Source organism: Chrysochloris asiatica, unplaced genomic scaffold (genome assembly GCF_000296735.1).
Source record: "Chrysochloris asiatica unplaced genomic scaffold, ChrAsi1.0 scaffold00069, whole genome shotgun sequence".
Classification (NCBI taxonomy): Eukaryota; Metazoa; Chordata; class Mammalia; order Afrosoricida; family Chrysochloridae; genus Chrysochloris; species Chrysochloris asiatica.
In genome coordinates, this window is record NW_006408587.1 from 9,539,027 (window position 1) to 9,565,985 (window position 26,959).

The 26,959-nt window shown below is 38.9% G+C and overlaps 1 protein-coding gene across 2 annotated transcripts in view; it reads right to left on the reverse strand.

Annotated features, from left to right (window-relative positions):
• The window catches only part of SLC44A1 (solute carrier family 44 (choline transporter), member 1), a 178,272-nt gene that overhangs the window by 50,041 nt on the left and 101,272 nt on the right, over nucleotides 1–26,959 (reverse strand). For both annotated transcript variants that reach the window (XM_006864700.1, XM_006864699.1), the window contains exon 4: nucleotides 14,943–15,079. In XM_006864700.1, coding sequence (XP_006864762.1) covers nucleotides 14,943–15,079 — 137 coding nt within the window. The remainder of the gene's footprint in view (nucleotides 1–14,942; nucleotides 15,080–26,959) is intronic.

Sequence of the window (26,959 nt, forward strand, 5' to 3'; positions counted from 1 at the left end):
TGTGCTGCACAAGACTTCTTTAAAGTGTTCAAGAGTAAAGATTTCAATTTGAGGACTAAGGTGCGCCTGACCCATGGAATGATATTTTCAACAGCCTCATATGCACGTGAAAGTTGGAAAATCACTAAGGAAAACCATAGGAGAATTGATGCATTTGAGGCATAGTGTTGGAAAAGACTATAAAAATACCATGGACTTCTAGTAGAACAAAAAAACACGTGTTGGAAAAAGTACAGCTAGAATGGTCCTTAGAATCCATGATAACGAGACTTTGTCTCTCATATTGAGGACATATATCCTGTCCCTGGAGAAGGACATCATGCGTGGTAAAGTGGAGGGTCAGCTCACCAACAAGATGGACTGACTGTACAATAACAACAGCAACCAGCTCAAACGTAACGATGATTGTGAGGATGGCGTAAGCCTGGGCAGTGACACTTTCTTTCTATCTTGCATAGGTTCGCTGAGTCAGAGCCAAGTCCACAGCACCCAACAACATACCCATTCTGATCAGACATTACTTTTTACTCACTTCAAAGGAAGCAGGAAACATTTCTATTTAGAAATAAACTGAATAAGCTGACAATAAACTACAGTCATTCCGAATTTTCTGATCGTTTGAAACTATTTAAATTCAACCTTAGGTAATTTATGCAAACAACCATCCATTTTCCTGAATGTATAGTTAATTATATATCCAAATAATATATAAAATTCAGGTGGATACAGTTCACCAAATCTTTGATAACTCTTATTTTACTGATCTACTAATTTTATAATATAGCAACTAGAACATAAGGTTCAATACAGAATCGATAGTCTTAACTGAGGAGATCCGGACTCCATTTCTAATACTGCTGAGAACTACTGCATCTTATCACAATTCCACTATGCAATCTGTTTTTGTTTGATTAATTTAAGTTCCTACCAGATTACTAATTTGGCCAAATACTTAATTATTTAAGAAATATACAAGCACAAATTAACTTTTCAATTGTATTATAGCAATAGACTTTTACACTGTGTTGTTGTTGTTGTTATGTTCCGTGGAATAGGTTCCAGTTCATAGCGACCCTGTACAGGGTTTCCAAGGCTGTAAATCTTTACGGGAGCAGAAAGCTTCATCTTTCTCCTGTGGAACAGCTGGTAATTTTGAACTGCTGACCTTGCGGTTCGCAGCCCAATTCGTAACCACTATGCTACGAGAGCTTCTTTTTATACTGTAACACTATGGAAAAATGCTTAAAACACAATGTGAAGTGAAAATGAAGACTTCAGCATTGAATTTATTTTGGAAAAGTCATGTGAACATATGGAAAGGAAGTGAAAGAGAATATTAAAAAAAGAGCATAGCTTGACTTGTTGGAATAATAAAATGGAAGTTAATTTATTTCAGTCATATCTTGTCTTATCACTCAAAATAATTTTTAGAAAGTCACAAACCAGCTTTTAAATGCTCCAAATCAGCAACCAACCTCCTATTTGTTGAAATATAAGGACCATAGTAACTTACTTGTGTAATCCATGTAGCATCTATTTTATTTAAAGATAATTCAAGTACTTTGACAATATTGTTGATGTTAAGAGCCATCGAGTCAGTTCTGACTCATAGTGACCCTGTATAGAGTTTCTGAGTAGTGGCTGGTGGGTTTGAACCACCAACCTTGCAGTTAGCAGTCTAGTGCTTATGCTATAGTGCCACAATACAAAATATTTTAACAGATGTACTTTAAAAAATTATTTTAAAAACCTGGGCATACTGTTCAGAAAGAGGTTGGAGGAACTCCAGACTGTGGCAGTCCGCTACCCTTCAGGTCTGGAACTAAATTCACCCAATCTTCAATTGGCCAAATTTTTCACTCCGTGGTGGACAGGGATATGGCAGGGGAACAACAACATTAGTGAGGTGTTCTCACCATTGGCTGGTCAACCATTCAAGATCAAAAGGGCAATATTACCTGGGGACAAGTGTCAGAGGGGCTGGTTAGGAGAGTGGAAAAGGAATGGGAACCACAGAGAGGAAGTGGGATAACTGTTTCAATCATTGACTGAAACAAACTGTGTGATTTGTTGGAAATAAAACTATCTGGTGTGGTGCTGTGGGTTAATGCGCCAGACTGCAAAGCCATTTGAACTGCAAGGTCTGCGGTGCAAGGTCTGCTCCTCAGAAACCCTATACAGGGTCGCTATGGGTCGGAACTGACTCGACGGCACTTAACAACAACATCTGCACGGCACTTAACAACATCTGCTCTATAAACCTTCACTCAATTCACAATAAAAAGTGCATGGCACTATTCTTCAAGCTTCTTCAACTTCTTTAATAGACTCAATAGGAGACTAACGTTCTAATTTTTTTTTCTGACCATTCTTTTACATTTTAATAACTACATTTTTTAAAAAGTTAAACATGACTATTAATTTTTAACTGTCTTTCATGTTTGAAAATAATCTCACTAGATTCTATTTATAGCAATCTTAGCAAAAACATTGACAGTAATGACAATTAAACATTTTTAGATTAATCCTGCTAATGTAAAAACAGCAACTGTGCCTCTAACTTCAGACCACCCAATGTGATGATCAATACCCTCTTCTGAATTACCAACTTATTTCTTTCAGAGTCCAAGATGGAATTGATTTGCACAATACAAAGGCCCTAACTAAAGCACTTTCTATTGGTGCTGACAAATAAACGGCTTCATCTGAAGACAGTGAACACAATCTACATTCCCCACCCTTCATTTTAAAAAGGTCAGCAGGTACAACAGAGTTCAATTTTATAAATACTTCAGGATAATACTTAATGAAAGAATAATAGCCTTATCTCTGACAGTATTCTGGGATAACAGTCCAGTACAAATCAGATCCTGTAATAAATAGAATAGAGGAAAAGTATCTCACAATGCATAAAACTGTAACAATCATAAAAAAAAACACCTTAAACTGTTCCCTGCTCAAAGGGTTGATGGATAAGAGAAGTATCAATGAAGAACATTAACACAATAGTAACAAATATTTTATCATTGGCTTTGGTTTTATATTTATTAGCAAATACATTTTTAGTGAACATTTTTAAGGTAGTATATTTTTTCTTTTATTATTTACAGTGGAAATCAAAAGAATACTTAACACAAGAGATTTTTCATGGTGGTGGTGGTGGTGGTGGTGGTGGTATGCCATGGAGTCAGTTCTGACTCACAGTGAAGCTGCATAGGGTTTCCAAGGCTGTAAGTCTTTATGAAAGCAGAATGGCTGGTAGTTTTGAACTGCTGACTTTGAGGTTAGCAGCCTAACTCGTAACCACTACGCTACCAGAGTTCCTTTTTTTGCAAAACAATAGTTTTTCTTCATATGCAGAAAGCATATAAAAACCTGATTTGAGTAATAAGGTATCTAAAATAAAACCCAAAAACTTATCTTAACCATTACACCTGAAGCAATCCATGCAACTCAGCCAATGTTATTCAAAGGCCATCAAAATGAGTGATCTCAGGAACATAAATAAGGTATTTAAACATTTATCTTGGTAAAGGTTGCCATAGGCCCACCCACTCAGAATGTTTAACTGCTACAATTTTTCAAATGCCTTACAATATTCAATTATTTATTCTTTAGCTCAGTATCAGTTAAAGCAACTCTCCTAACAGGTATATTTCAATCATCATGCTCCAAATATTACAGATGAAAAAAATAAGTAATATGGTTCCAAGGCCTCAGAAGCAATCAGTGACAAAATTGGAATTCTTTGCTTCTGAGCCCAGATGCTCTGTAGTGTCATTCCTAATAATCATAATCAGATAAATATTCAAGAAGCTCCTTCAGGGAGGACAGGACATATGTTTCACAGATACCTCAAAAACATATTTGGAAAAATAAAAGAAATCATTTCTATCACATACTTCCCAAATCTTCTCTGCTTCTTCTTCTGTCTTAATTAACGGAAGTAATCCTACGTTATCTTCTTCAACGACTTCTTCCCCTACCATTCAAAATATTCAAGACACCAACTCTGATAATTAAACCTTCCCCAACGAGATAGATTGGCCAAGTGGCAGCATCGATGGACTCAAGTGGGGCAGCAGTAGTGAGGTTGGCCCAGAACCGTGCAGTGTTTTGTTCTGCTGTGCATAAGGTCACTATGAGTTGGTACCAACTCGATGGCACCTAACAACAACAATAACAACAACAACTTTATCTCAGGGGTCCTGGTATGGTGCTATAGGCTAAGCACTGGATTGTTACCCACAAGGTTGGTGGCTTACACTCACCAGCTGTACCCTGGAAACCCTATATAGGGGCGTTATGAGTCGGAACTGACTCCATGGCACTTAACAACAACTTTATCTCAAAGGGCCAGCAAAAAAAGAGGAAGACCCTGAATAGCTGGATTGACAGTTACTGCAATAATGGCTCAAATGTAAGAATGACCTTGAAGATGGTGTAGCCCCTAACAGAGTTTTGTTCTGTCAGAAGCAACTCAATGGCACGTAACAACATCACCTTATCTCAGGTGTCCTAGGTGGTGTAAATGGTTGGGGCTAATCCAAGCAGAGGCACAGAAGAAAGCCCTGGCCATCTACCTCCAAACAAAGCAACCATTGAAAACCCATCCATGGAGGACTACAACGCTACGAGCACACTTGATGTCACCATGAGTTGGAACTGACTTCATAGTAACGGGTTTGTTGTTTCTGTTGGTTAACATATCTCAAGTCTTTTATTAAAGAAATTAAAATACTCTCCCAAAGGGTACCACATCTCCATCCTGCACACAACCATCAGAATGGTCTCTGTAAAATACAGTTTGGTCATATTTTAATCCTGTCCTCAGAACGATGTCCAGACTTCTTGGATTCAAGGCCCATCAAAAGTAGGCCTCTACCGAAAACTTGAGCCTCAAGTCGGGTTGCTCTCCTGTAACCCAAGGTAACAACTATTTGTAACTCCTGCTGTTAAACAAGCTTCCAGGCTTTTTCACAGGCTGTTCCCTGTGTTGAGGCTGTCCTTTCCTGACTAGCATCTGGCTGAGTATGAAACTTGGATCAGAATTTCCACAAGTCACCCAAGAAGCTTCACTTCCTCAGCCAAGCCTTGTCTGGCCACTTGAGCAAAGAGATTTATGGTTTAGATCTACTGATAAAAGTTAACATATTATTGGGCTTTTTTTTTTTTTTTTTTAATGTATCATCTATTTTTAGAATATAAGCACTTTGAGAACTGGGACCTTTATACCTTTGAAGAAAACCTGAAATTCTTATGTCCTGACACATGAATCATAGCCAAAAGCCATTAGTTGAATAAAATACACATCCTGTTGGGAAAAAAAAAAAAATAAACACCAGCTTTTAATCTCTTATTTTGATGTTAGGTGTTACAATGTTCATATCCTTTTCACCATTTACAACGAAGCGTACCATTGGAATCCTGGTGTGGCACTGTAGGCTGAAGCACTGAACTGCAAGGTTGGTTTGAACCACAAGGTCGGTGGTTTAAATCTACCAGATGCTCCTTGGAAACTCCTATACAGGGCTGCATTTAACAACAATAACATACTACCTAAAGCAGATTTTCAACCCTGGCGCTAATTTTGGATCTAATAATTGGAGGGGATCTCCTGCATGTTGAAGGATATTTAGCAGCAACCCTGGCCTCTATCCACTAGTCTCCACTTCCCACTGCCCAGTTGTGACAAAAAAAAAAAAAATGTCTCCAGACACTGGGAAATGTTCCCTGGGAGGCAAAATTACCCCCCAGTTGAGAATGGTCTAAAATACTAAAACAAACATACATACCAAACAATGAATTGATTGGTTGGTTATATGTCGTGGAGTCGGCTCCAACTCATAGTGACCCCATAGGGTTTCAACGGCTTTAAATCTTTATGGGATTTACATCTTTCTCCCTCAGAACAGCTGGTAGTTTTGAACTGATGACCTTGAGGTTAGCAGCCCAACTCGTAACCACTATGTTATCAGAGGGTCCTTATAGAATTGATAGTTGGAAGTTCATTTTTCTTGTTTTAAAATTTTTGTTTAATTTACTATCTGGTATCTGTTTGGCACATTAAGAGGAAAAAGATTCCACTGAACATATTATGGAACTTTCCAGTTAATAAAAAAGAAAATTCTTCAGTACAGAATCATTTTAATTATAAAAACAAATCCACATTGCCTTGTGAAGCAGAGTGAATTTAATTTAGCCTCACTCTCTCTTATAAGAGAAATTTAGCCATACTCTCTCTTATAAGGAAAAAGTTCTACATTTAAATGCTGGAAGAATGTAAAACAATTTTCAAGTTCAACTTTTAGTAACCCATGAACAGTTGACATATTTTTCATTCCCAAGGAGCAAACATCTACAGAACTTAACCAGCTAGTATGGCATATCAAAGGAGTGCAGTGACTCTGCAGGAAAAGCACTGGATTGCTAGTCACAAGGTCAGTGGTTTGAGCCAATCAGCTTTTCCATGGGAGAAAGATGAGGCTTTCTGCTCCCATAAAGATTTACAGCCTCAGAAACCTTATTCAGGGTTGCATGAGTGGGAACTGACTCACTGGCACTTAATGTAATAAGACATCAACCAATCTTAGCACATAATACTTACCAATTTTAATTGTTTTGTGCAAGACTACTTCTAGGTATTTTGCTGGGCAAAGAGAGCTTTGACTGTTTACTAGAATGCAAGGTGCACAAATGAGAGAATGGTGCCTTTTCTTTGTATTTCTGGCAAATATTTATTGAAATTAGTTTAATCTGCACTATCAAATGTATGGAGTTTTTTCTTTTATTTCCTGGTAACAAGCAAAGTTTCCTTGCTTATCACTGGACTTGGGGAATAAGAAATCAATTGCTAGGATGGACCATTTCATTCATTTACAAATGACATCAGGTCCAATCTTTGACTCACTGTGCCAAATAGAATCCATATTAACTCTGTGGTTTAAGATATATTGTTACTGCTGCTAAGAAATATTAACTCTAAACCAAGGGTAGTTCCTAACAAACTAAGGAAAAGCAAAAGGCTTATTGTTGTTATTGCTGAGTGCTGTGGAGTCAGTTCCTACTCAGAGTGACCCTGCATAGGGTTTCCGAGGAGCAGCTGGTGGGCTTGAACTGTCAACCTTGGAGTTAGCAGTCCTGTGCCACACCAGCATTCCAAAGGCTTTTTGCTACTTGTGGATACAAATTTTAAAAATATATAATAAATTAAAAAGACTTATTAGTATCCTGGTGTGGCGCTGTGGATTAATGCGCCAGACTGCAAAGCTGTTTGAACTGCAAGGTCGGCAGTTCAAGCTCACCAGCTGCTCCTCGGAAACCCTATACAGGGTGGCTATGGATCGGAATTGACTTGATGGGACTTAACAACAATTAGTATTCAAAATAGCAAACATTATCAGAATGGATCATATAATCTTTCAAATCTTTAGTGGCAAAACAATGAAACTTGAGAAAGCAGCATAGTTGTGTGGTCCTTCTGAAAAGGGGAATATAAACACAGTCCAACTGGCAGGTGACAAAGTTCTCTAGGTTTATACAAAATACAGTACTTTCAATGGAGCCCTGATAGCACAGTGGGTTACGGTTGGGCTGTTAAATGCAACGTCGGCTGCTGGAATCTGCCAGCTGCTCCACAGGAGGAAGATGAGACTTTCTGCTCCTGTAAAGATTTACAGCCTTGGAAAGCCTATACAGGGTCACTGTGAGTCAGAACCGACTCCACAGCACATAACTACCACCACCAGACACTGAAGCAGCACTCGTAAACGGAAGTGCTTTTTTTCATGCTATCATTGGGACCAAACAATAGGAAAATAATAGTTCTACTAGAGCTTACTACTGTGTCGGGGGAAATAAAATATATATTATAAAATAGTTTAAGAGAAATGTGAAAGGTAACAAGTATCTCAGGTAAAATATACCCAGGAGAATGGATAGTCATACCCACCAGCTGTGTTCAATTTTAAACACACTATTTAGAATTTTGATTATAAATGGAAAAAATGAGAGTCAAAGCTTCTAGCACAGTGCATGGTACACACAACCAGCTGCTGTCATGTCTAAGATAATCTGGGGTAACCCATGTGGGGGAGTAGAACTGGGCTCCATAGAGCTTTCAATGGCTGACTTCCATGTCTTTCTTGTGAGGTGCCTCAGGATGGGCTCACACTTTCAACCTTTTCGTTAGCAGTCAAGCTCGTTAACCATTTACTCCACCCAGGGAAGTGGTATGTTAAAACAAAATCCAGGGCATAAGTATTGCAAAAAAAAAAAAGAAGAAGCACCAATTATTTCTTTCCCAACCTCCTCTACTCATCAGTTGGATTCGGTAATCTATTGCAATAGCCACACAGAAGTCAGACAGCATACTCACAGTCATGAGGTCTATCAGGGAAGTTAACCAGTTACAATACAGGGTCAGAAAATGCTCAGGGCACAGTTGTTCCAGTCAGCTATCGATAAATGCCCACAGAACACACCTTTCTACTATAAGCCTCGGCCTGAAGGCTCTCTGCTCTAGTTCAGTGGGTCAGCAAACCTAGCTCCCTCACTTAAGTGTCTGGAGGCAGCCCACTGTACAAGCAATCTTCCTGGCCCTGAAGTCACTCAGTGTTATTGCTCTGTGGGCTGGGAAATCCACTGCTGTCTCATGCTCTGGCCCTGCTGCTCCTCTGGTGTCACAGCTTTCTGGCCCTGGGTTGAGGAGGTTCAATGTGCATGGATCTTGGGGTGCAAAGGACATGTTCCACTTCTGGTTCTTCTTCCTTGATGTTACTGAGCTCCCCACTCCTGCTTCTGAGATGACTCATTTTAGACCCATGTTAAAAGTTACAGGGCTTTACAATTACAATGAACTCTGCTAACATCCACAGCTGAATCATGCTATCCTATCAATATCTTCTCCCACCTTCTCTTACCCAAACCCAGAAGGGCAGAAATGCTGTCTGGTGGGCATTACAGACTATGCTTAATGTGCCATGGAGTTGAATCCGACTCATAGCGACCCTGTATTGGATTTCCAAGGAGAGTCTGGTCGATTTGAACTACCAACCTTATAGTGAATAGTCCAATGTTTATCCTACAGCATCACACCAGGACGCCACAGACTACAGGTAGAAGAGACAATAATTCACCACACCACTAGAGTATGATTCATCTACTTAGACTCAGATACCCATACTAAACATTTCTACAATGGAAACAGTGGAGTAGGTGGAAAGGTGAACTATGGGTTAGAAATGGTGGGAGGGGTCAGAATTAGAGAAGGGAGAACAAAAAGGAAGACCTGTTAGAGCTGGCATCATTTCCCCTTTCCTTCCTCACCACTCATGGTACGGCTAGGATGAAAATTCCACATAAAGCCCAAGTTAGTTTCACAAGGAGGTGGATTCTATTCTCCTATGATCTCTACATTATTTGCATATTCAAAACTAATGATGAAAAAAGAGGAAAAGAAACCTGTTCATATGAAACTGGAAGTAAGAGGGAGAGTCGAGATGGAATTCATGTCCTGCTGAAAATAAGAAGTCTTTTGGGAGCTCTCACCAGATGGTTTCAATTTTCTCTGTAGGGCATAAGGTTAGCAGAGAGGAAGAACAAGAGGGCTTCACAGAAGAAAAGGTATGAATAATCACTTGGAGAGTATGTATAAGAGAGATAAGGGAATGAATAAAATGAATTATTTATAGATGAATAGAAAGAACTGATTCACAGCAATTGTGGTCAGATTGAAGCTAAACAATGTACCTGCTGGCGGCAACTCACACGAATACAGAATTGAGCAGAAGATAAAGTGGTTGAAAGAATGGAAATTATTAAGTGGTATTAGAGATGAAGAGGAAACTCCAGTCCATTGTTCTTTCAAAAAATATTTTTGAATCTTGACTATATGTGAGCCTTTCCCCAGGACCTGGATATTTAGAAATGTAACGAGCACAACCTTACGCCCAGGAAACTCATACACTATTGCATGAAAATGAAAAACAAAATAAATTAATGAAGCTTAACACTAAGTCCTCATAGAATTTAGCAACTTTAATTTTTTAAAGGCAGTCTTAAAACTGTTTTATTCTCTAACATCATATACTGTTGATATTTGTGTCATAAGAAAAATAAAGTACATGTTGTATGCCTACCACCTAGCTCTTGGACTAGAACTTGTACTTTTACACTCATCTAAGTTCTTCTGCTTTCTTTCGAAGCCCTTCTTTATATTATGATAGTATCTCCACATAATCGTTCATCCAAACTCTCTATGCCAGTCAGACACACTAAGCAAGGGCTTTCCAAAAACTTTAACTAACAAAACAATACTTCTTTCTTATGTAAAAGGAAATGAGTTTAGGAACTATTTTATTTATGTACTCAATATATTTCTTGAAAAAATTACCAGAATCAAATCTTTCCCTATAAAATAATTTGTAAAAATTTTAAAGTTCACATAAATATATAAATGTAAGCACTTTAAAAACACGTTCAAATTTGTCACGGAAATGTAAAATTCTTTGAAAGTAATTGATGTTATCTTTTCCCTATGGTAAGACAAATGTTCTTTTACTTTGCATTTTTAAATAAGGCTTAAAATTAGCATTTAAAAATTGACTGCCTTTATCTCTTTCCTGGTAGTTTCACAACTGTCTTATATAAATTTGAAAACTTTCCCATTGAAACTTAAATAATCTCTTGAAGATATTTGCCTCTGACATTAATGATTGACATCTATATATTTGAGACTACAGAGTCTGTGTTTTCTAACAGAAATACATCTGTAACAAACGTACTAATAAAATGTGTCATCTTTTGGATCAATTCATACCTCAAATGATGGAAAGAATAACTTTAAAAAGAGAAAAGGTAAAACTAAGATAATGCAAAAAGCAGAAAAAACTCTCAGTACCAAAAGTAGTATTGGGAAGTTAGCAGATCTCACAGGCCTGTGAATATCCACAGTTCCTATCTTACTTTATAGTATGTGAATATCACAATTCATGAGGGCAAATTGTAGATAAAGGGAAAAAGATGAAATTTTACTAAAAGAATTTAGAAGGGAAAATAAATCTTATCTGGCCCAGTTTAAGTCATAAATATCCATGACAACATAGGTTCTTTTCAGAAATTCCAATTTAGGTTTGCTATTAGAATCTTGTGCTTGGGCTTCTACACCAAAGGTTTCCTTGTGACTAGAGTTTTACCATTTCTCTATGATAATCTGCTCTACCCACCATGGCCTAGTTTTTTGATGCTGTCATTACAGTTATTTTTGTTTCTTTTTGTAATGTCTGATCTGTTATCTTACTTTACACACAGCTGGTTCAAAATCCTAATCAATGGTGCCTTTGTAGCTAAGCACCAATTTAAGAAAACTGCTTCCTCTGAAATAATATTTATCATTAATATGCCTTGAACACCTACTCTGTGAGAGTCTCTGTGGGATTTACAAAACTACAGCATCCACCAGTAGAGTCTTCTAAACTAGACACACACCAGCCCACACTCAGGATCATAAACACTTTGGAGAAAACCAGTTGCTGTCAGGTCGAATCTGAACCAAGGAGTTTTCAATGGCTGATTTTTTCAGAAGTATATCATCAGGCTTTGCTTCCTAGAAAACTCTGGGTGGATCTTTCACTTAGAAGCCACACATGTTAACTGTGTGCGCCACCCAGGACTCCCGATTTAGAAGGATTTGTTGTTGTTGTTAAGTGCTGTCAAGTCCAACTCAGCAACCCTGCATAGGGTTTCTGAGGAGTAACTGGTAGATTTGTGGTTCAAGTCGAATTTGCGTGGCTTGGAAACAAAGCATGCAGGCAAGGCAACTTTGGGCACTTTTCCTCAGTGGGTCATCACAGCAGACCACAAAAAAGCAAACAGGTTCTTTTCTGGCTCACCAAAGCACACACAGGGCAGATTTAAGAACTGCCCTTACTTGGAATTATCTTGGTCTAAACTGAAATCACTCTCTGGAAGCAGATTTAGGCATAGCCTTTATGGTCCTTGCAAGGGGTACGCTCTATTATAGAATCACTGCATTCCAAAAAGCCCAAAGTTATGGCTTCCTATGTAGTATTTACAGAATGCCCATGCTAAATGCAGCTCAGAGGCAGGATGTGATGGGGTAGGGAAAGCAAAATAGAGCTAGAACTTATTAACATACACCAAAGGAGCTCCTATAAGAAGGAACGGAGTTCTAGTAACCCTTTACTCAAAAAAAGCTGAAAAGGTAAGTTGCTTTTCAGATTATGATTGTGAAAAAATTATGATTCAAGGTGGAAAGTAATAATTAAGAAGTTAAGTACCATGGAAGTTCAGGGGAAAGAAAGACATGCTCAACTGTGGACCATCAAAAAGGTTTTATACTATTTATGTAGTTGTATTTAGAATATCACCATTAAACACTTCCTGCAATATGGCAGTCACTAGATACACAAGTAGGTATTGAGAACTTGAAATGTAGCAAGTGGGAATTAAGAACTGAAATTATAATTGTATTGAATTTGAATTAACTTTAATAGCCACACATGGCTAATGGCTACAGTACTGGACACCAGGGATTTAGAATATGGGACTTGAAGAATGAGTATGATTTAGACAGATGGGAAGGTCAAAAGGTACTTATAATGAAAGGGACAGTATAGAGTACCTACAAAACTTCAAAGCATCACACAAAGTGAATAACGAACAGTAACTCTTGACACCTGAAGACACAGACTAGCACATAGGAGTAGTAGGAGATAAACATGAAAGGTTTAAAACAAGACTGTTTAAAACAAGACTAGATCCTAGCTTTGAATATCAGAGTTGGACATTTTGTTTTTTACCACAGCTGAATTAGAATCTATGGATTAACATGATTGAAGTGCTTGACAATATGTAAGGGAGCTAAGAATAGAGAGAGACCAGCATCTGTAAGATGCTAACACTCCATTTGTGGAATAATAATGTCGTTAATAATAAAAATGGTGAGAATAGTGGTAGCCAAAACTTTTTTAGAGTAACTGACCATCTGTCAGACTAGTCTAAGCACTTTTCTTGTATTAAGCCCTTAGAACAACCATATGAGTTAGATTTAGTACAATTATTACTCCTGTTTCATAGATGGGAGTCCTGGTATGGCACCATAGGATAAGCACTAGACCTCAAGGTTGGTTTGAACTACAAGGTCTGGGGGTTAAATTCACCAGCTGCTCCTCCGAAACCCTCTACAGGATTGCTATGAGTTGGAACTAACTCTACAGCACTCAACATTTCATAGATGGGAAAATTGAGGCATGTAGTGGTCAAGAAACTTACCCATGGTTTCACAGACAGTGATAAAGCAAACCTATGCACTCAGACGATCTGATTCCAGAGCCTATACTTACTAACTACTCCATCTACCAGAGTATGTTCAAACTGTCTATGAAGATTTTAGAAAAACCTTTAAGGAAGAACTCACACCTCCCTGAGAAATCTGGTAATGTTTGGGTTTAAACTTCTGGTATAAGACTCCGTAAGCTAACAGATATGAGGATATGATTTGGGAATAGATAATGAAATCTTAAGTAATAGTTGTTGTTGTTAAGTGCCATCGAGTCGGTTCTGACCCATAGCGACCCTGTACAGGGTTTCCGAGAGTATAAATCTTTACGGGAGTAGAAAGCCTCATCTTTCTCCCGTGGAGCGGCTGGTAGTTTCGAACCACTGACCTTAACGATCGCAGCCTGATTCGTAACCACTACGCTACCAGAGCACCTCTTTATTTAGTTTCCACCAAGTATCCAGTATTCTCATGCATCATCTCATTTAATCTTCACAGTAATCCAAAATGAGGAAGAGTGCCTAAACATGATGCCAGACTGTTCCTCCATCCAACAGAAATGATACTGCAGGGATGCTTGAATCAGTCCTTGCTCTAAGGAACTAGACCAAGCCTATTGATTTGAGCAGGGCCTAAGTAGCTCTGAGGGTTCCTATACAAAATAATACAAACATGTATGTTCAAATATTTGGGTCTGAGGGACCACCAGCATATGGTACCCTATAAGCATCAGCTTTAAAGGATTCTCGGAGGATAACAGAGGGCAGATGTGGATCTGAGAACAGCACCTACAGACTATGAGAGAACAGAGCGCTTCGAAAACAGCTAGATTCTCTTAGAGAACAAAGCTAGATTTCAAGAAATCGGCTATAATTTCTTAGCCCCTTCTCATATACTTAACTTCAAAGTTTTTCAAAACTTAATTCTTAGAAAAATGGTTACAACAAATTAAATTTTACAATCAGAGCACAAAATTATATACATACCAACACATAAAAAGATCTGATGGTGGCGCTTTGGTTGTTACTTCTTTATATTTTTCCTAAATTTTATGAATTTCCTATAATACAAGTTAACATTTTTTACAAGAGGTAAAAATAAAATGTATTAACTGAAATACTTTTTACTCAAAACTTGGGGGAAGGGGGTAAAAAAAAAAAAACCAAATATTTTACATATGTTGTTGTTGTTAAGTGCCTTTGAGTCGGTTCCGACCCATAGCAACCCTGTATAGGGTTTCCAAGGAGCTGCTGGTGAGCTTGAACCGCCGACCTTGAAGTTCGTATGGCTTTGCAGTCTGGCGCATTAACCAGGACTCCATGTAGTAGTATTATAATTCCTAAGTAGTTAAAAGCCTACCTCAAAATTTCCCCAGGCATATGTAACACAATTCAAATTTCCAGAGGCCATAGACCTAACTCAGTCAGAATTTCCCTGGGTGAAGCCCAGAAGTCTGGAGTTTTAACAAACTACCTGACTATAATACTTTCTAAATCAAAATTACTTTCAATTTTCTCTCTCATTTTAAGTTTCCTTGATGGTGTATTTAACACTTTGGCAAATTTCCACTGCAGTGTAAGTATAATCAGTAACAGTGAGGATGGCTGAAAGGGGCGTACACTTGGGTGGCCTAGTGTCTCACCATTGATCTCTGCAAACTTCTGAACATCACTCAGGGTTTTCAGCTCTTGTCTTGGACACGCTGCTACACACAGTGCTACAGACTTGATCTTCTGGTTTACCAAGTCCACATTGCATGGATCCAAAAAGAATACATACCTAAAGCATGGGGGGAAAATGGAAATATTATTTCACAAAATAGATCCTGGTTCATTACATAGTTTTAAAAACCTAAAAGCTAAGAATTATTCCGTACTCCCTCACACCAAAAAAATATACAAACCTAATCACAGATTAATTTTGTTAAAATAACTGTTTATAAATATATCGTTGACAATGGGGATAGAGGAAAAGCAGAAATTCATTGTCCATGACCTGATTTTCTAATGTTTAAATTTTTATAACAAGTATACGTTGTTGAGCCGTCAAGTGGGTTCCACCTCATAGTGACCCCGTATAGTTTCCAAGGACCCTGCGATTCAAACCAATCTTTGTGCTTCAGTGCTTAGCCAACAAACAGCACCACACCATGACTCCACAGTGAGCAGATACTGATTCTATAATCAGAAATCCTCTACTTCAGTGTTCTTTTAAATCATTTGTTGTAGCTTTCTTTTTTTGGGTAAACCTTACTTGTACCAGAAAAGTACTAAACAATCCCAATATCACATTACAATATCATATAAGTTATAATTTATATGTAAATTTGAGTTCATGAATACATCTAGTTGATACACATGTGTGTGTTGTTGTTAAGTACTGTCGCATGTACTCCAAAACTGCATAGGGTTTCTGAGTATTAACTGGTGGGTTTGAACCACTGACCTTGTGGTTAGCAGTCCGTTGCTTATCTTACAGCACCATACCAGTACTCCCTATACATATGTATATGTGTGTGTATATATGTATATATACAGAAAGAGTTGAATAGTGACTAGAGGGAAATATAGCAATATTTAACAGCAATCATCTCTGGATGAATGTGATTACATTTTTTTTTTTTTTTTTCAGAATTCTAAAATTTTTTCTAGAAACAACAGAAATTACTTTTGAATTGAGATAATTACAATGTTATTATTGTGGTTACTGTTGCTAAGTGCCTTCAAGTTGGTTAACACTCAGAGGGATTCTGTATAGGGTTTCTGAGGAGCAGCTGGTGAGCTTGAACTGCCAACCTTGCAGTCCAGCGCATTAACCCACAGTGCCACCAACTCACAGTGAATTCAGGCCCAACAGAATGAAACATTGACTGGATCTACACTAGCCTTGAAACTGTTGCTGCAGGCAGCCACTGTGTCACACTATCTTGTTGAGGGTCTCCCTCTTTCTCTCTGATCCTTTACTTCATTTATAGTTCTTCCTGATAACATGTCCAAAATAAGTGAGACAAAATCTTTCCATCCTCGCTTCTAAGACCCATTCTGGCTGTACTTCTCCCAACACGGATTTGCTCATTCTTCTGAAAGTCCAGGGTACATTTAACACATCAAAGGAATCAATTCCTCTCCGGTCTTTCACATGCAGATACGGTGACTGAAAACACCAAAGCTTGGGTCAGTCCTCATAGTGACAGCTTTGCTATTTAACACTTTAAAGAGCACTTTTGCAGCACATTTTCCCAATGCAGTATTTCACTTGATGTCTTGACTATGATGGTTTCCATGGGTATTGATTGTGGATCCAAGAAAACAAAATCCTTGGTCAGTTCAATCTTTTCTCCTTTTATCATGATGTAGTTTATTGATCCAGTTGTGAGGACTTTTTTCTTTATATGGAAGACTATAGTCTTTGGTATTCATCAGTAAGTATTTCAAATCCTCTTTGCTTTCAGCAAGCAAGGTTAAGTTGTCTGCATATTGCAGTTTATTAATGAGTCTTCTTCCAGTCCTGATGCTACATTCTTCACCTTCTCAGATTATTTGCTCAGCATACAGATTAAAAAATTATACTAAGTACTGTTTATTAAAATGGTGAATTACAGATAGATAAAATAAGCCCATTATTCTAAACTATCCCTCTCTGTATCCTGTATATTTATATTTTATTAAAGGGAGAGTTAGTTAGCAATCCACAAAACAGATTTTTCAAAAATAATTCCAAGTAAAAGATATGACAAAGAAAATGTAAAGGCCAAACACTCTTAACTGAGTAATAACATGGATCAGGGAGGAAAAAGTACAAATAGAATCATTCTCACACAAGATAAAGGTTAGCGAATCTCCAGTTCTGAGTTTAATTCTATTTGTTCCATGAAAAGTTTTATAAAATCATGTGTCTGCCAACAGTCTTTCCCATATTGTTAAACTCTGTATCTAGACAAAGTCTGATTCAAATTTGAGTCAATTTTACAACACTGAGGTTCTTTAGGAAGCTGTCATAAAACATCGAAATCATTTACTACTACTACGAGTGATGCTGTGGGGTAAAGTACTGGACTGCAAGGTCAGTGTGGACCACAAGTTTGGCGGTTACCAGCTGCTCCTTGGGAACTCTATACAGGGTTGCTATGAGTCAGAACAGACTCAATGGCACATAACAACAATAATTTCTGGAGTCCTGATGTGGCACTGTAGGAAAAGCACTGAACTTCTGCATGGTCAGTGGTTCAAACCCACCAGCTGCTTCTCAGAAAACCTATACAGGATTGATATGAGTTAGAACTGACTTGATGGCACTTAAACAAGAACAAAAACTACTACTACTTGACCACCACTACTGCTAGCAATAACTACTAAAACAATAATGTAGTCAATTTTTATTGAGCACTTACTATGCACCAGGTACTACATTAAACCCTTTATGTATCTGTATGTTAACACATTCAGCCTTCACAACAATTCTGCTATGTGTGTGTCAATGTGTGTAGTGGGTAGAACCAAGGTAGGGGTGAGGAAGAAAAACTGAATGCACAGTCCTGAGTGATGATGAATGCCTAGAGAAGGGTCTTGAGAAATCACATGATCCAATAACAGAAGGAGCTCTGGTGGCATAATGGGTTAAGCATTCAGCTATTAACTCCAAGATCAGTTGTTCAAAACCATTAGTCACTCCATGGGATAAGATGAAGCTGTTTGTTCCCGTAAAGATTTACGGTTCTGGAAACTGTACAGAACAATTTTACTTTGGTCACTTTCTACAAGGTCACTATGAACTGTAATTTACTAGATGGCAGTGGGTTTGATTTTGAGAAACATGCTTTGGGAAAGAGACACAAAACCAGAGACTTGTAGGCCTTCACAAATCAGCATCTGGTATACTATCTTCCACAGTCCACTGAAAACATGCAGATGTGATTGTCCTGCAGACCTCTGTCTCCTCCAAGACTCTCTTACACCTAAAAACATCTTCCCTTCATTATACCAGTGACCAGGCAACAGCTTTATGCCACTTTTTAGTTAGATCATCCTGAGCTTGTATCCAGATTCTCTTTCTTACTGTATTTTTTCACATATACTTGTCCATATAGACAGCATAAACACTTAGTCAACATGCACAGCACACATAAGAAACCAATGCTCCCAAGAGGCGTGCAGGTTGCAAGAACACATATAACACCTGTTGTTACTGACAGAAAATTAGCACAGGTTGTTTTAAGGGTAATAAGGAGCCCTGGTGGTAACACAGTTAAGTATTGGGCCACTAACTGAAAGGCTGGCAGTTCAAATCCACCAGCCTGTCCACAGGAAAAAAGATGAGACATTCTACTTCTGTAAAGATTTGCATCTTGGAAACTCTATGGAGCCGTTCTACCCTGTTCTAAATGGTCACTATGAGTTAGAACTGACTTGATGGCAGTGAGTACAATTATTGATGATGTACAGAAAGCACCTAACACAGTTTGTACTCCTATCATTAGTTTGAATATTATCCATGATAAACTCGTATCACTGACTGACCATATAGAAATCTTATATATGATGTTATTGTTGTTGTTGTTAAGTGCCATCAAGTCGGTTCCGACTCATTGCGACCCTGTACAGGGTTTCCAAGGAGCAGCTGGATTACATTACCAACATTCTACATTTATTTGGGGGAAAATTCTGTAGGAATATTGATGACTGTTAGGTCATTAGCCTTGTTAATAACTAGCAGGCCTCCAGGTGTGCCAGGAAAATAAGAATAGGGTTGTGAGAAGAATTTTACAATGACTACAAGACTGTGGAATAACACTGCATATATTTTAGCCTGTATCCACGGGTTAGAAAATTTTGCTTTAAGAAAATCTATAAGATAATTTTAGATGGTATTCTGAAGGATACACACTCACACACACACATACATACTACTTACTGTACTCAAAATAGTCACTTCCACAGTGTAAGAACATGTTAAATTAAATTTTCTGCTCACTTCAAATACTCAAATACACGTACATTGGGAGTGTATGCATACGTGTACACATTAAAAATCATTTAAGGGCCCAAGATTCAGAGTCGCGTCAACATTCACTGGGTATCTGGGTACTGGTCACGGCAACGTCCAGGGATCATAGAGGACAACACTGGGGGCAGTAAGTACCTGGCCCCAGAGAGCACAGGTACAAACCCAGAATTCTCATTCTGATTTCCAATCTGTCCCTCTCTCAAGCAAGTCCTATGTAGTGAGCACTTGAGGTAACAAGTACAGCAAAGGTGAAGATGGGCAATGAGGCAGAGAGGTGGCACAAAAGCTCATAAATCATCTGAATCATTCTATATTAACCTGATGTGGTGCTGTGGGTTAATGTGCCAGACTGCAAAGCCGTTTGAACTGCAAGGCTGGCAGTTCAAGCTCACCAGCTGCTCCTTGGAAACCCTATACAGGGTCGCTATGGGTCAGAATCAACTCCACGGCACTTAACAACAATATTAGCTTTAGGAGCACTGGTGGTCCTGTAGGATAAGCTCTGGACTGCTAACCACAAGGCCAGTAGTCAAACTCACTAGTTGCTCCATGGGAAAATGATGAGGTTTTCTGCTCCCATAAATATTTACAGCCTCGGAATCCCTAACCAGTGTTGCTATGAGACGGAACTGACTCGACAACACCTAACAACAATAATAATATGAATTTTAAGGAGCCCTGGTAACAGTGGCTAAAAAACTCCTGCTAACCAAAAGGTTGGCTGTTCAAACCCATCATCTGCTCCATGGGGAAAGATGAAGCAGTTTCCATAAAAATTGATAGCCTTGGAAACTCAATGGGACAGTTTACTCTGCCTGATGTGGTCATTATGAATTAGAATTCACTCAGTAGCAGAGGGTTTTGGGTTTATAAAAGCTTTGCAAGTGAAAGATGTAGCAGTGTGCTTCCATAAAGATTGCTTTTGTTGTTGTTAAGTGCTGTTTGACTCTCAGCAACCCTGTATAAGTTTTCTGAGGAGTAGCTGGTGGGCTTGAACCACCAATCTTGTGGTTAACAGTCTAGTGTTTATCCTACAGTGTCACATCAGGACTCCTCCATAAAGATCACAGCCTTGGAAGCCTTACAGGGCAGCTCTACTCTGTTTGATAGGATCTCTATGAGTTGGAATCAATAGTTTGGCTTTGATTATAGTCATTTTGAAAATTCCATTTCTGACATTCTGAAGTTCACCCAATCCCTGAAAACATATGTACAGATAACTTACTACATTTTAATCAAATGGTATCTTACTGATTATTTACAGAGTAGGAAAAGTGATCTTTCACAAAAACACCAATCATTGGAATTGTACTTTTCTATCTCTTCTTTTGAAAGTGTTCTTAGCCAAGTAAATAATACTAGATTAGTTTCAGTTTTTACTTTCAAACTAAATGAATAGTAAATAATACTAGATTAGTTTAGTAAATAATACTAGATTAGTTTCAGTTTTTACTTTCAAACTAAATGAATTACTTGTGGCAATTTTAATTTTTGAAAATAAAACAAAACTAACTCCCAAATACGAATGGCATTGGCAGACTGTTTTTTGTAAGTGAAATGGTCTATTAACAGGTGTTTTTCAACCGAGAAAGTGAGAGACAAAGAAGGGTTATGTGTGACAAAACATTCCAGACAGGTTTCTCAAGGTAGTCCAAAGGGCTGCAGTAGGTAATGGGCATGTGAATTTAAAAAAACAGTTTCTCAGGCAAAGTAATAAACACTTTGGTCCCTACCCCTCACCCATCCAGAGTGGAGAATCACAGTCATAGATAATCCATATCCCTAAATGGAAAAGCAAGATTCTCATTGCTAACTTCAGTGAATCTTTTTATAAGACCTATTAATAACTCTGAGTCTGTGGGTTAATGCACTGGACTACAAAATCAGTTTGATCTGCAAGGTTGGTGGTTCAAGATCACCACCTGCTCCTTGAAAACCCTATTCAGGATCACTATGGTTTGGAACCAACTTGACAGCACTTAACAACAACAAAAACAACATTAAAATAACTTGGAGTCCTGGTGTGGCACTGTGGGTTAATGCTCTGGAATGCAAAATCGATTTGATCTGCAAGGTCCGGGGTTCGAACTCACCAGTTGTTCCTTGAAAACCTTATGCAGGGTTGCTATGAGTTGGAAACGACTCGATGGCACTTAACAACAACATTAATAACTTGCAAACTTTTTTTTTTTTTTTCAGATCCTTTAGAGAAGTTGGGATGCATAAAACACCAAAAATGGCAATGAAAGAAGGGAAGCGAATAAGACAAAAATACTCCACAAACTAAAACTCTAAGACACCAGCAGGCTCTGGCATCTACAACATGCACATAGGATGATTGCATGACACTGAGAAAAATGTATTTGCAAAGGGAAGTGCAAAACAAACTAAGTGAGTTTTGAGCTTAAAAGTTAGATGGAAATGGAGAAAAACGGTCAGACAAAAGTGCAAAGCAAACTTCACAGAGGACAGCAGGTGAGACATGCATAAATGTATCCCAGAAGAAGTGGTTTCCAGAAAATATTTGAAGGAAACAGAAAATAAAACAGTTCATTTTAAATTGAAATTATTAAATGTAATGAATTATCCAAAAAGGGCAGGAAAAGGAGAGCGATCTAAATCAATTGTTCAGTCTACCCAGTGAATGCTGACCACAAGTGCAGCAAAGGACATGAGCAAAGGGCCATGAGGCAGAGGGATGCTAAAGCTCAGAGGCAGTGGCAGCTCAGGCAAAGGGCCAAAGCTCTGCTGCACATGAAGATGCCAGAGAAGGTTCAAAACTGGTATTTGGTTTTCATCTTTTTCAAAAATTAAGTTACCCAGAATTTACTTTGAACCACAAAGCATCTTAGGCTCTCTCCTCACAACACCCTAATAATTAAACAAACAGGGAACTGAGATTTACAAGCTGTGTGATGGACTGAATGATGCACCGACTGGACTCTGGGGTGACTGACTCCCACGTTCTGCTCCTCTCATCACTGCTCCAATTCAAGCTGGAAAGTCAGAATGGGCTGCCTCAGCCTGTATTTTATGTGGCATCCAGTACTCACATGGTAAAGTCAGAATGGGCTGCCTCAGCCTGTATTCTATGTGGCATCCAGTACTCACATGGTAAGAATTGAATAGGATGACAGGAAAATACTTCATTCATTCTGAAAATGTTACTAAGCATTTCCAAGAAGAGGACGTGGAAGAGGGATATCATTGCTGATGTCCGATGGATCTTAGCTGAAAGCAGAGGATACCAGAAAGATGTTTACCTATGCTTTATTGACTATGCAAAGCTTTTTGATTGTGTGGAACATGAAAAGCTACGGACAATATTGCAGAGTATGAGGATTCCGGAACACTTAATTGTGCTCATGAGGAATCTTTACATGGATCAAGAGGCAGTTGTTTGAACAGAACATGGGAACACTGAATAATTTAAAATTAAGAAGAGTGTGAAACATGGCTATTTTCTTTCACCATACTTATTCAACCTGTATGATGAGCAAATAATCCAAGAAGCTAGACTATATGAAGAAAACTGTGGCATCAGGATTGGAGGAAGACTCATTAACAACCTGCGATATGCAGATGATACATCCTTGCTTGCTGAAAGTGAAGAAGACTTGAAATACTTACTGATGAAGATCAAAGACCACGGTGTTCAGTATGGATTGCATCTCAATGTAAAGAAAACAAAAATCCTTACCACTGGACCAAAAAACAACATTCTTTTCAATAGAGAAAAGATTGAAGTTGTCAAGGACTTCATTCTTGGATCAACCATCGACATATTGCATTAGGCAAATCTGATGCACAAGATCTTTTTTAAAGTGTTGAAGAGCAAAGATGTCAACTTGAGGACTAAGATGCGTCTGACCCAAGCCATGGTATTTTCAGTAACTTCACATGCATGACAAAGCCGGACAGTGAATAAGGAAGACCGTAGAAGAATTGAGTTATGGTATTAGAAGAGAATGTTGAAAATGCCATGGGCTGCCAAAAGAACCAACAGATCTGTGTTGGAAGAAAGGCAGCCAAAGTGCTCCTTGTAGGACAGGATGGCCAAACTTCGTCTCTCATACTTTGGACATATTGTCAGGAGGGACCAGTCACTGGAGAAGGATATCATGTTTGGTAAGGTGGAGGGTCAGAGAAAAAGAGGAGGACCCCCAGTGAGATGGATTAGCAAAGTGGCAGCATCAATAGGCTCAAGCGTGGCAATAACTGTGAGGTTGGACTGGGCAATGTTTCGTTCTGTTGTGCTTAGTGTCGCTATGAGTCGGTACCAACTCAATGGCACCTAACAACAACAATGCCTAGACTATGCCCCAAATATTCAAAATGCTTAAAATACACTTCCTAAATGCAAATAACTTCTTACAGTCTATGGAAGAAGCAACAAAAATGCAGTACAATTTCAAAACCACATGATACATGCCAGAATTGAGATGGCAATGGAAGTAATTCTGCATGGAGGGGACAGGGTGTCAAAGGGATTTTCAGGAGGAAAATCAGTTGTGGCAGAGTTGACTCCGATTCAGGATTTTCAATGACTGGCTTTAAAAACTGGATCACTGGGTCTTTCTTCCAAGGCACCTCTAACCTTCCAGTTATCAGCCGAGTGTGTTACCATTCACACCACCCAGGGACTCCTAAGGAAGAAGAGGAAGTAGTATCCAAGCCACATTCTGAAAATGAATGGGGATCTTCCAACAGATGGGGATGGAAGCAGTCTCGGGACAGGACAGTATATGTGAAAAAGCACTGAAGTAAGAGAAAGCACATTTAAGGAACTACACATAATTTTGTCAGGTGGACTATAAGCTGGAGCATCAAAGGGCTATGCTTCAAGGAGAAGCAGGGGGTAGAGGAAGTGGCCATCCTTAGTGCCTGGAGATCCTACAGCTCCACACTACTAGGCAATGTGCACACAAATGGCCACAGTATAGTGATACCCTCGGTATAACTAGCACTTAGCAGTGCCAGGGAGGGGAAGGCTAGGGTAACAGCAATGCTGCTCCAGAGACCAGCCTTAGCCATTAAATTGCCTCCTGCTGCCATGGCAACTCTTGGCAGCAAGGCTTTTGGGAGCAAAAGGTGGAAAGCAGATACTAAATCTGCTGGTCGCCTCCTGCCGAATTTGGCTCCTCTCCTCTCTAATTCAGGACAAAGTACTACAGTACTGGAGCTGGAAAAATAGCTGGGAAATTTCTCCATTGCTTTCTGCTTTTTGTGACTCCTGACATGCATTGTCCCCAGAGGGGAATACAAACGGAGTCTGATCATCTTTCCAATTATTACCGCATATCAATTTACAATTTATAGCTCCTTTCCAGAGTGTACTTCCCTTAGTGAATCACACCAAAAGGGAAAACATGATGGTCTAGCAGAGGTTTCTATTACTATTAAATACAGGCCCATGGACCTGCTCACCACCACAGTGGAATTCTACGTAGGAGGCCTCTAGGTTCCTGTGGGGGTGCATGTGAGGACAGAGCCTTGGGCCAGCACACCAAAGTCAATACATCCTAAAATAAGTTAACCCAACTAACTGCAATACACAAGTAACTAAAACTTTGTTGTCCTCAACTTCCTGGAGGAAGTTCCTAGGTGGTGGAAATGCACTGAGCTGCTATTAACTGAAACACTGAAGGTTCAAGACAATCTAAAAGCACCTTGGGAAAACGGCCTGTTGATCTACTTTGGAAAACCCAGTCACTGAAAACCCTACAGAACATGATTCTACTCTGACACACATGGGTTGCCTGTGCATTGAAATCAACCCAATGTCAACTGGTTTTAATTTCCTAGAAAAAAATGAAGGGGAGAGAAAGAAAAAGCCTACAGCCATAACTTATTTTCACAATTAGAACTTTAGTAGTGGCTGAGGGAGTTGTGCAATGAACCCTTCTCTAGCCAGTCTACTGAAATGCTCACCCATGATACTGATTTGTCTTAATGTATTTATTTCCTGCTCTACCTTTTTTCACTCATCAGTACTTACATTCATTAAAAGATTAAAAGACTACATATTTTAAGTCCCTGGGACCAACAAGGGAGAAGAGTGGAGAGTGGGACCCTACCCTGAGAAGCAGCGATGCCTGAGATGGAGGCAGAGACAATGACGTGGATCGATGGAGAACCTGGGGACTCTAGATCCAGAGAGGGAGAGGGGTTGTGTGCTGACGACCGGGGTGCAGGCTTGTTGTGTATACCCTTTGGTTGGGTGATGATGCATGGAGGGGATTGTAATCATGGCAAGGAAACGATATACGATAGGATGAATGTAAAACTAATGTTCTCCCATGTAAACTATCACATAATTCACAATAAAACATTAAAAAAAAAAGACTATGTATTTTATTATTTCTGTTTCCTATCTGTCTCCATGAGTAGAATGTGCCATCATTCTACTGAGATGTTTGTTGAATCCATTATTATATCCCCGATACCTAAACTAGTGCCTAGAACAAGGAAGGAATGTCACAATTATTTGTTGAGTTAACATAAGAATACTAATTGTAAATGATTTTACCAAGTCAGATAGGGCTGAAGGAGAGATGAGGAAGATGACATTTTAGGTAGAAGGAAATACTTACTTTTTATTCAAAAGAAAATTCGTGAACAACTACTGTGTAAGGCAAAGGGTTAAATCATTGAAAATATAGTGATAATTAAGACAAACACAAACAAGTGTTTCTCTTCCCATTCTAGAAGGAGGGACAGCAATTGTAACACAATGGAAAAGAGGTTATCAAAGGATGCATCAAATGGGACCCAAGGAGTCAGGGTAGGTTCCCAGAGGAAGGAATATCTAAAGCCAGGAACTAAGGAGCCCAGGTTGGAGCTGTGGGTTAATGCACTGGACTGCCAGGTCAGTTTGAACTGCAAGGTCAGTGGTTCAAGCTCACCAGTTGTTCCTTGGAAACCCTATACAGGGTCGCTATGAGTCAGAACTGACTTGATGGCACTTAACAATAACAACAACAAAGCAAGATTAAGAATTAGCCAGGTGTGGAGAAAGTGGATGGTTGAGGCATACTGTGATAAAAGACAGATGGCTGGATGTCCTCCCTGGGGCTAGAACATGTACTGTCTGATAAGTGATATTAAAGATAGTCCTCTCCTAAAGCCATTCATTGGGAAGCAGTTGGAAGTTTTCAGATGACTGGCTGCAATGTGGACAATAAATCGGAGGGGAACAGGAGAGAAAGTAAGGAAACTGTCAGAAAAAAGACTGGTCAGGTGGCTACAAAATGACTCCGATTTGGGTAGGAACGGGAATGAAAAGGGGATTTCAAAAGCATTCAGGCACAATTGAGGATGTGACTGGTGAGATGTTAGAGGGAATTAAGGATGATACTTAGTATTCTGATTTACAATGGGGTGGCTAGGGATTGAAATCCTGTTCCATTCAATATGGCAGGAAATCAGGAGGAGGAAGAGAGTGTAGACAGATGAAGGTGAAGTTCAAACATTACACACGGTGAGTGCAAAGGAGCCCAGACAGCTGGCTGTAGAATTCTAGCAGAGAAATCTGAACAGGCAGAGATTTGGGATTGTTGTTGCAAAAAGTCATTAAGAAGACAAGAAAGAAGGAAAAGGTCAAAATGGATGTCAGAAGAGACTCTGAAACTTGCTCTCCAACGTAGAGAAGCCAAA